The sequence below is a fragment of the Diachasma alloeum genome, unplaced genomic scaffold (genome assembly GCF_001412515.2).
Source record: "Diachasma alloeum isolate Michigan unplaced genomic scaffold, Dall2.0 Dall_scaffold_00288, whole genome shotgun sequence".
Taxonomy (NCBI): Eukaryota; Metazoa; Arthropoda; class Insecta; order Hymenoptera; family Braconidae; genus Diachasma; species Diachasma alloeum.
This window is the reverse complement of record NW_021680427.1, coordinates 790,506-801,747: the sequence shown is the minus strand read 5'-3', so window position 1 is coordinate 801,747 and position 11,242 is coordinate 790,506. Positions and strand designations below refer to the sequence as shown.

At 33.5% G+C, this 11,242-nt stretch overlaps 3 protein-coding genes across 5 annotated transcripts in view; all 3 read left to right on the top strand.

The window, feature by feature from the left end:
• Nucleotides 1-6,229, top strand: part of LOC107038736 (axin) — a 30,250-nt gene extending 24,021 nt beyond the window's left edge. For all 3 annotated transcript variants that reach the window (XM_015257992.1, XM_015257990.1, XM_015257991.2), the window contains 4 exons: nt 1,325-2,001; nt 2,713-3,023; nt 4,162-4,445; nt 4,537-6,229. In XM_015257992.1, coding sequence (XP_015113478.1) covers nt 1,325-2,001; nt 2,713-3,023; nt 4,162-4,445; nt 4,537-4,663 — 1,399 coding nt within the window. In that variant the 3' untranslated portion in view covers nt 4,664-6,229. The remainder of the gene's footprint in view (nt 1-1,324; nt 2,002-2,712; nt 3,024-4,161; nt 4,446-4,536) is intronic.
• On the top strand, nt 6,224-7,338 carry LOC107038737. The gene is made up of 2 exons (XM_015257994.1): nt 6,224-6,384; nt 6,818-7,338. The coding sequence occupies exons 1-2, from the start codon at nt 6,231-6,233 to the stop codon at nt 7,192-7,194; spliced, it is 531 nt and encodes a 176-aa protein (XP_015113480.1). The 5' UTR covers nt 6,224-6,230; the 3' UTR covers nt 7,195-7,338.
• A 1,773-nt stretch (nt 7,339-9,111) lies between these two features.
• The window catches only part of LOC107038741 (transcription factor MafK), a 3,067-nt gene continuing 936 nt past the window's right edge, over nt 9,112-11,242 (top strand). The window contains exon 1 of the mRNA XM_015257998.2: nt 9,112-9,298. Coding sequence (XP_015113484.1) covers nt 9,257-9,298 — 42 coding nt within the window. The 5' untranslated portion in view covers nt 9,112-9,256. The remainder of the gene's footprint in view (nt 9,299-11,242) is intronic.

Below are 11,242 nucleotides of genomic sequence, written 5' to 3'. Positions count from 1 at the left end.
TTTCAACTCATTCTGAATCTCAATTAAAAACGCTCTTTGAAAAAGTTCAGAATTTTTTCTATTTTTTTTATCATTCTATCATAATTTTTGGGAATTTCTACATGATGTACCACTCAATTGACAATTTTGGATTACGAAAGATAAAAAAAATCCAGATAACATTCGAAAGATAGTACACCCGGGCCTTAATCATGGTGAATAACTTTTTTTATTTGGGAAATCTAAGGGAGACAGTAATTTTGTTCATGGAACTTAAAACTCTGCGGGAAAAATTATGGAAAATTATGATGGTTAGGGGTATTCGAACATAATTTTGAGCTCTCAAAAATGGGAAAATAAGAAAAGTGAGAGATCAGAATCATTGCGATACGAAAGGTTCAAGTTCTTCATCTATTATTTTTTCTTTAAAATCCTTTGCATTATTTGTAATTACACATCCCAGCTTGTTTATTTTTAATTCTGATTTGCGAATATTTTTAGAAGAAAATGAAAAGTTATTTTCACTTGAAGATTAGTTTTCCAAAAATATCTGAACATGTTAACGAGTTTGTCAGTTTTTTATTGAGACTTTTTCCGTAGCGTTATTTTTGTTCTCCATAAAGAGATCTTTATTTATCTCTCTTGAATTCCACAAAATGCTTCACAAACTGATCTTGAGGATATCCAAGTCCTTTTACTATTCGATATGAACCACATTATAGTGTGGTTAAGCGATCTTCAATCATCAAATTTATGAATTCAGTTGGTGAGAAATTTTTTTTTAAATCCTCGGATAATAGCGTCACTGGAATAACATTTTACAAAAAATTCTCATTTTTGAAAATATGCCCTTACGAATAAATTACGTCAGTTGTCTAAATCTAAATGCATCTTTTATTTGTATGAAATCGATTTATGACAAAGTTTCGAATATGGACAAACTTATTACGAATTCGAGAACATGATTTTCACAATTGAAAATTGATTGTTTTGTAAACGATTTACGAAAAAACTTGCCACCGTTTTCCAGACTTTAAATATTTCTAAAATCTCGAAACGAGGAATTAAATTGACACCTCCAAAGATTGAATATTAAAATACTTGCAAAACATGCGAAAAAATAGGGTCGACTGGACCTTAAATGGAAGCTGTGATGTTCAACTACGAATATAGTAAACAATTCCACCGAAAAAAAAATTCCCAAACTAGTTCATTATTCGAGTCTTCTTAAAGTTGATGCAACCCCCTCAGTTGAGCATTTAGTTACTGAATTAATGAATGTGTGTCTCACCTAGTTATAAAATCAGAGTAAAATTAACGAACACTTACTTCATCTGTTCAACAGAGATGGAATGTCAATAGGACGATCGAGAGGCCTGAAGAAGTCGTACGGACGTGAGTCAAAATCATTGAGAACCATGGGGCCCATCCACAGCGATCCGACCCTCTACACAGTAATACCGAGGACTCAGCGTGTAACAAAAGACATATGTGTACCAACGGATCCAGCTGTACTGGGACCAATTCTCATTCAGAAGCTAGAGGCAGTGAGACGTGAGCAGGAGAACGAGGAGAAGCTGAACAGACATCTCCAAGAGGCTGACTCAATGTGCATGAACTCCATGGAGGGGCCCCCATCCAATGCCCTGGCTGATGCACTCCGTGAGAAGCTCCAGATTGAGGATGACGATCAGGCCATTCTCGATCAGCACGTGTCACGCGTCTGGTCGGATCCCACGCCCTCGAGATCACCGAGGTTCGAGTCACCCAGGGGACATTCGCCTGAACGATGTAAAAGAAATGTATCAATGCACAATTATTCACGATCCTACAAGCAACGGAAGGAGAAGGATGTGTTTTCAACGTTTTCTGCTGATAGCGGAAATATTCATGACTTCCCAGAGGGCAGTGATTTGGCTACTGTGGGCTCTTTTAGCTCATTGGGGTCGCATATTCCAAAGTCCAAGTCTGTTCCTTCAGAGTATGCTGATTCTTTGCATAAAGCTGAACTTTATTATCAAGGTTTGTTTATTGTTGAGATTTTTTCATTTTATTGTTTTGAAAATTTCAAAACTTCAGTTATGTTATTTTGTTATTTTACTTCATTTCGGTTCGTGGAAATGACGAGGGAAGAAGTTTGAGGTCTATAAAACTTTCGTGAAAAAAGACTTTGTCAAAACAACGTAGAAACTAAAAAATTTAATCAACTAGAACTTCGAAAAACCTGAAAAAAACTTGTAAAAACTCCAGGAAAATAATGCAAAAATACAAACATGGAACATTAATTGTCAATTTTTGAAACTTTCTAAAAGAGAAAGTTCTAATTTTTCATATTTTTAAAAGGGTTTCCAACAGTTGAATGTTGAGGACAAAATTTAAACCTACAAAGTTTGAATAAAATTTAAGTTAAAGTTCCGAGGTTTAACAACAAAAAATCCGAAGAGTTTTAACACAAAAATCTACTTCAATGCCTATAACATAATTGTATTAAAAAAAATGTCTTGACATGTAAGTTTGACTGAATACCTAGGAATTAGTGTACTGTGATAAAAAAAATTATCACCATTCTCTTTGCGAGTTTATTGACTTAACGTTTTTATAAAAAAAAATTCTCATTTCACTTGAACTCAGAAATTTTTATCGAAAACTCTTTAATTCATCTGAATTGACCATTTCTTTAATGAACTATGTTTGTAAAAATAATGATGGTTATTATGGCTTTGATTTTTATAGGTCACGACCAAAGATTCAGGAGAGCAGACATGTCCAGGAGATCAGCGACCAAGAAGTCCATGACAGAATTGACCGACAGTGGTGTGAGTGTAGTTAGTGATGTACCCCCAGTGCCACCAAGCAAGGAGCATCGTCTCCACGCATGGTTGAATCAAAGTGATAAGAAGGGCGATGGCAAGCACTATCGACATCCGAAGAAGTACGGCTCGAGGAGTGGTTCGCTGGAGAGAGCTGGTCGGGAGTCCTGGGGAGTTCCTTCGCAGCCGTTTGTCACTGATCCGGGAATGCCACCCCTTCCACCGCCCAATACTGTAAGTTTATCCCAGATACTTCTCAGAACGTAAAGATATCTCTGTTGCTGTTGGGCAGTTGTTGTTGTGTTGTTGTTATTTCTTAATTGTTATATCCCTTGTTTATATTTATTTATTTAAACTCGCATCAACAACGAATTTGTTAGCGACTATACCCCTTTTAATAAAAAAGGAAGTCCAAAAAATTTTAAAATTAAAAAATTGCAAAATAAAAATGAATAAAAAGTAAAAATGGAAAATAAACCAAAATACTGTTGGGGGGATTCTCCCCAAAATCTTTTAATTTTTTTGACACATTAAGAATTATCCTGAAATTCACAATGAATTTTACTGCCTGAAACGTAATCGAAAGGAAAATGTAATTTAATGAAAATTGAATGAAATCTATCATTTTAATGAAATTTGCGTGGGAGAAATTTCACATTTCGTTAAAGTAAAAAAATGACTCCTGTCGCAGCAAAAATTGCCTCTTTCTATGCAAAAAGTGGGAACTGTAAATTGCAGTTCAATTATCCCCTGGGAGTTGATAGAAATCAGGAAAATTTAGATCAATATATTGTTGAATATTCAATTACTAAACAATTCAGCGTAATTGGTTACAAAATAATCATGTTTGATTAAAAATTCAAGTAATTTCAATTAATTCCCATCTTCTTGCATCTCAGAAATTCAGAATTCCATGTAGTTTTCTGTGAAATCTGGATCTGCAGTAATTTTAATCCTCACAGTCTATTGAATTGAATTCTACTAAATTGAAATATACCAATCCAATTGTACATTGTGTAATTTGAATTGTACAATTCGACATTTAGATCACACAATATGTAATTCCGATCGTATATTCCAATTGCGTACAATTTAATATGAATAATTCATTTGCGAAGTGGTAAAACAGTTGAAGTCCATTCATCATTTAGCTGAGTTTTTGAGAAATATCTCCGAATCTAAGTGAGATAACGAACTTTTCGCAATTACCTTTTTTATAGGGCTAATTAAGGGCTACAAAAAAGACTATACCAAAAATTTTGTTATCTATCTTACATTCCGAGATATTCATTGAAAACCAATCAATAGTTCAGCTGAATAACAAAATAGTTCATTAATTATTCACAAATTAATTGACGTATGAATATTAAAGGCCATGCAACTGGAGGAAGCCAGACGACGACTGATGGAGGAAGACCGAGCACGTGGTGGTGCAGGAAGTATTGTTGCTGGATCAAGCTCTGGTGCTACTAGTAGAAGATACCCTGCAGCTCCCTCCAACACGTCCACCTTGCGCAAAAAGCAAGACACGGGTGATTTTACAACCGCAATATTCTCGTTCTGCGATGAGAATGTACCCTACAGAATAAAAATCCCAGGGCACAATGTGACTTTGAAGCAGTTCAAAGAGTATCTTCCGAAGAGAGGCAGCTATAGGTATAAATTACCCCTTCGTAAATTCAAAATCGTTTTTAATCGTTCAAAAATGTCAAATTATTTCTCTTTATTTTTCTCTCATTCTCCTCAGGTATTTCTTCACAACTGAATGTGAAGATGTCGATACCAAAATCATCCAGGAAGAAATCACCGATGACACGGAAGTATTGCCTCTGTGGGAGGGCAAAATAAAAGCCCAAGTCAAGGCCCTCGAATAAATATTCACCTCTCGTCCATAAAAAGCAGAATGAAAAAAATGCAAACCATTATTTATTATCAAACTGTACAGTATACATACATATACATATATTTTTTTGTTCACAATTTCATAGTGATTTTGAATGAAGGATTGCCAACGACTCTTGTCGTTAATATCTCTCATTTGAATCTCTTCATTTCATTAATTTTCTTAATCATAAACATTTGAGAAATGATTTTTAGAAATTCATCGAGCCAAGTAGGTTTACAACATACTTTAACTCATTTTTATCAATCGGAGGCTTCCCACAGTCTTTGTTTATTTCCGGCCGAATGTACAAAATGAGCGCGAAGTAGAATTCTCGCCTTTATAAGGCACTAGAACTTCAAATAGGGCAGTTAGTTGGTAATTTTTTTTTAGTAAATAAGATTGAAGTGAATATTACGTATATCATACTGTATATTTATCACAAAACTATTATACATCGATATACCTGTTGTATACGTAATATTCAGTGACTAAAATTGCATCGATTGAGACAAGGGAGGAATGGGTTTTATGAAAATGACGTGCCACAGAGGAAAAAAGAAAAATCATGAGAGAAAATTTTATGAGTACAGAATGCGAAGATAATTTTCAAAAAATTATAGTTAGATGAAAAGAATGAGTTATGGTGATTGTGGATAGGCAGCCTGAGGGGGGAGATAACCGAAAATTATATCATGATCATTGGGATCGTGGAGATTTTTTTCGGGAGGCTAAATACAGTGCCTTTTAGAATAAGAATTGAATTAAGACTTAGTAAGGATTAAGGATACAACTGGCAAAAAATAAATACACGAAAATTTTGAAATTTGACTAATTCAGGGAATTCGACAGTCTGTGTAACAATTTTATTGGTTTTTTAATGTGAATTTATTAGCACCATTGCTGCATATCGTTTTGAAAATGTTTCAAGTACATTTGAAACTACACTGGTGCAATTATTTTCGAGATTCATTCATGTTTATTGTATTCAATGTACAATAGAGTTTTATTGCATTTTATTATTGCATTATGAGGCTGTTTGATTTACGATGATTAACAGCGAAAGTTAACAGTCAATTTGTCGATGATCCCCAACGTTAGATATTACATAAACAAATGGCCTAAGTGAGCCTAGGCCTCCGTCAGTATCCTGAGATATTCATTACAGTCTCTATTTCTTCGAGCTTCCAATTTGTTTCATTGTTTATAATGATATCAGCATTAATGTTCTTTCCAGTTTAGGAGATGAATTAAACAGGCAAAATCTTCTATGTCAAATTTTTAATCTGATGATTATTTATAATGAGTTTTATCGTAAATCATGTTTTTTACTCATTGATTAATGATAAAGCATTGTTCAAGTGTTCCTGTATCTCACAGATCAATTGATTTTTTAAATAATGAAACGAGATATTTCGATACATTTAACTATTATTTTTTATTATTAATAATATCTCGATTATTAATTATTGTATAGATGATGGAAGGGGGAGAGAAACAATTGTCAAAACAAAATGATGATGAAATAATAATGATGCAGCGATTTTCACCACATTTACATGGAAACTGAGTTATTTATTTTGTGGATGTATTCAGCCTTTTACGTTTTGGTTGGGTTTCGGTGGGTCAAAATGACGAGAGTGTACAAAGAGGAATTTAGAAACTCACTGGTGGAAATTGCATCTCGAGTGATTCACATTGCTTCACCTCATGGTATGATTTGTGAAGATTTCATGTGATGATTTCAAGTGAAGGAAAGAAAATGGAAATCGTGAGATATGGTTCATCGGTCGATGAACCACATCTCCCTATATTATAAAAATCCAAATCGACTTCTGGTGACACTTTCATCACCTAATGACATAATGTACTACTTCTAAAATTGAGTGTATTCTGGTTTAAAATTAATCCCGATTTTAATCATTAATTTTAAACGATTTTTTTCTAAAACAGAAAACAGTTTCTAGATTTTAGAGAACCGAAGGTTAGAAACCACGGTTTCGAAAATGTAGAAAATTTTTTCTATAGCGAATCCACTTTTTTTTCTCTGCGTAGTACTCTCCCCTTAAAATCGTTTCGCACTTGGCTACGAAAATTCAGATTAATCCAGAAAATGTTTGATCATATGAATGCAAAAATATTCTAGATCGAGTTAGAATAGTCGAATGGTGCAGAAGACTCGCGGGCATCTCTTCCGACAATATAAACGACGCGAAAAAACGCAATGATTACATACAGTTGCTGAAGATAATGGTCCGTGGAGGGCGGTTGCATGGAATTTTCCGACAATCGTTACCAGGGGAGAAGATTCCCCCTCTCGGCGAGGCAGTCGGGATCAACCTCATCGAGGAAGTTTCCAAGAATTTACCGAGACCTGGGCCGATTGCTCCCGTCATCTCTAAGAAAACTCCAGACGGCTCGGCTTATATCTCGATTAATAAAATTCAAGACAGGGGATTACTGTGTTACATGGCTGTTACTCCAGATGGGATTGACGATTCAACAGAGGACGATGACAATTAATTCATTAACAAGCAAATAAGTCATTCGAGTGATTATTCATTGCTCACAATAAAACATTGAACATAAAACATTAGACTCGTTTGAAATTAATTCTGAGGATTAGGCAATTGATATTTTGTACGAAAAAAAACATTAATTAAGGTAAATGACCCTACGCTCGTCTAGCTAAGGTGAACACATCATCAGTCCAATATTTCTATCGAAATGAGCGTGAAGATGCGATGATTTAAATTACATATCAGAGGGTAAAACCTTCAGAATTGGAATTTATTTATATTAATTATAATAATTACTATTTTTTAATAAATAATCGTCCATGAATGTGAAAAGCCCCATGTCCCTACGCTCGTTCATTTGTCCCCGTGCTCGTTTGACACATGTCCCTATCCTCGTCTCGTGATTTGAGTGATATGGAAAGGTTATATCCGAACTAATTACATCGTGAGTATCCTATTCTGTGATAAAACAACATTAAAAAATATCTCGATGCACAAAATTATATTTCCATTAGACAGTCCAACCTTTTAAATGGTTTTTTCATCCGTTTAGTCCGTTACCAGTTGACAGCTGGGTGCAAAACGAGCGTAGGATCAATGCCATTTTCATTGTACCTATTCTTTTAATTGGCAATATTTCAGTGAAATATCCGGATATTACTATAATTTATGCATTTTTATTCAATTTTTAACTATTCGAAATCTTAGCCAAGGGATTTTTAATTCTATTTTACTATTGTAACGGAGATATCAACGTTTTAAAATTGTGAGTTTCTTAACTTGTGGCTTAAGAATTTTTCCCCCGTAAATCGCATTCAATGTCGTTGTCCTGAAAATTAGTAGTCAACTGTCCATGAAATTTCATTTTTTTAACAGTGTAGATAGAAATTACAGTTGGAAGAGATATTAACAAGTAAACTTCAAGTCTATTAAATTTTACATTGAAGTTTGAAATACAGAGTGGCTTTGGATTTCCTGTTTTACTATTTAAATAACTTTAAAATTACTTATTTTTGGCAATTAACAAATGCACGCCCTATACAACTGACCTTCAAAGTCAGAAAATCAAAGAATCCGTCGAACACAACGCGCACGAAAAAATTTAATAGAAAAACCTATCAAATTCGTTAGAAAATTCTATTGAATTTATATTAAACTTTCTATTAGTTTTTGGCTGATTCTATTGACATGCCCAATAGAAAACATTCAATAGAAAAAGTCAACAGAATTCGATTTTTCGATATAACTTATTCCTTTCATATATTTTCTATAGAATTTGCTCGACTCAAATTTTCAAGTTTTCAAGTTTTTTTCATTCTATTTTTCTTTTCTTCTCATCAAGAAAATCAAACCAAAAAACTTGGAAAATTTCAGCCGAGGAAATTCTATAGAAGATATCTCAATAGAATAAGTTACATAGAAAAATTGAATTCTATTGACTTTTCTACTGAATATTTTCTATTGAACATTTCAATAGAATCGGCCAAAAGCTAATAGAACAGTCCAATAGAAATTCAATAGAATTTTCTAACGAATTCGATAGGTTTTTCTATTAGGGGAGAGTGGGGTAAAACGGCCCCTTTTGATTTTTTCAAAAATGTTAACAGCTCATTCAATTTCAAATAAAATGGAATAATTTTTTTCCATGGAAACTACACGTCTTCTCCTTTAGAATGAGCCTAGACTGATCTCAATTAATGAATTTGTTTCTGAGTTATGAGTATCACAAAAAAAGTTAAAAGGGGCCGTTTTACCCCACTCTCCCTTAAATTTTTTTGTCCGTGAAGGCTTCCATTGGGAAGTAAAAAGACAAGTTACAAACATGAAGATGTAATTTGTTGACTTTTTGAAATTTTACGTCATTGTTTGACCGAATTTGTCAGCCTGAGGGGTGCGGACATTTAAACACAGTTGGCAGCCCTGCAACCTTCTCTTCTCAGAATTTTCTATCTTCCTCGGACAAAGCCCAACCATCGCACCCGTAGGATGACTAAGCAAAATTATTTAGAGGACAAAAAGCGTAAAGCTGGGAGTTGTGAACGCGTTTACACATTCGTTTATACTTGATGCTTAATTACGGGATGGATGGAAAGAGATCGATGAAAATGGTAATTATGGTTTTGCTCATTTCATGATTCTGCATGGCTCATCTCCTCTCTCTCTTTTTCCACTGGAGCAAACATATGGTCTACGTCAAAACATTGAAATGCTGTTTACATAACCTTACGTTTCTCTCTGAAATTCATTTTATTGTTATCGAAACAGGTGTTTTTCAGTAAATGTTTATCGATTCTTTGCATTTTATCGAAAAAACGATCTTTCGCAGAAAATGAAGGCCTTTTAATTTTTTGACACATCATGTTTTGCACTGAGATTTTGTCTACAGAATTTGTAATCCCCATTTTCTATTCTAATCAGAAATTGAAATGTATCAAACCAATTACGCATTGTAAATTGGGAGTTCCACTTTTTTGGAATCAAACCCCTAACGGACGAGCCCTTCTGGTACCAAGAGCAGTGTTTATGGCGGCTGTCACAATTCTCCCGCTCCCTCTATGCTCTCTCGTTCAATGACTCACTTCTTTTCATGGTATGATTAGGGAAATAATCATTTTTTTACTCAAAAAATCATATTGAAGATTTGTTACATTTGATAAATTTGCTAGTATTTAATTGAGTATTCACTTATTTGGGGGATAATTGCATAGGGGAGGGTGGGGTAAAACGGACACTTTAGACTTTTTAAAAATAATTTATAACTCAGAAACAAATTTATCAATTGAACTCAGTTTAGGCTCATCAGAAAGGGAAAGAATTGTTCTCTGTATTGAAACAAAATTATTAAATTTCATCAACATTTCAACCCCTCATTAACATTCAAAAAAAGTCAAGTGTCCGTTTTACCCCACCCTCCCCTACACTAGGGTATAAGACAAACTCTAACTGGTGCAAAAATTATTGTAATTTATTGACGATTTTTGGTGAAATCTTCCGTTTAAAAAAAAGAGATTTTTGAGTAATTAACGATTGAAAAAAAAACGTTTTCTCGTATAAACCCCGTCAAAGTGAAGATAATGATATGTATGATGTCTCATTTTGAAGGGTTTTTCATGTTCTTTGAGTGTGTCGAAAGACGATTTGGTAGCTTGCAACCCCGCTGAGATATTGGGGCCAATTTGGGACAAATAAAAAACGTTGAAAGAAATTCAAAATTTTCCTAAAATTATACCTCCCGCAATTATTAATATTCTTAAACTTTTTTTTCAATATTTATGTCTAAAAGCCATTTTTTTAAATAAGTGAGAAATTGCTCTTGTATTACATATGGTATAGTTATTTTTGCTAATAAATTAGCAATAGTTATTTTGGACATCATTTCCTTCTATCATGTTTCCTTCAATTAATTGTTTATTTCATTTTATTAAATTGAATGAGATTTCTTTTTAACTTATTTTGTCAGATTTTCACCTTAGTTGAGTTATCATCATCATTATTATTGAGTCATCATTGTAGTTGAGTTATTTTCTTATTATCCCTTGTATCCCTATGTATGACGTCAAATTTTGATTGAATTAGTTAGTTAATTAGGGTCTTCAGCCTAGAATACACTTCAGTAGCGAAGTGGTAAAACGGTGCAAGACAACCTTGACCATTGATCAGTTTTGACTGAAAAAAAATTGAAAATAAAATAAATCCAGGAGGATCCCTAACTTGTATGACGGTCAAAATATTTGTTTTGATTATAAGAACTACTAAAAAAAAAGGAAACAAATCAAAAGTCACATAATTTGCAAAATTCAACTTATTCAACTTTTTTTCGAAAATTCGTTATTATGAGCATCTGAAGATCGAAAAAAAAAATTTACTAAAAATATTCTTATAGGCAGTAAAAAATGAAAAATTTTGACGCTTAATAAATAAAAATCGGATGGATAGAACTCGAGTTATTGGAAAAAACGGAAAAACGAGAAAATAATCTCTCCAAATAATATCTCCAAACTAGGCTGCCGAAAAAATCTAAAAAAATTTGAGAAATAGTTTTTCAACCCCCC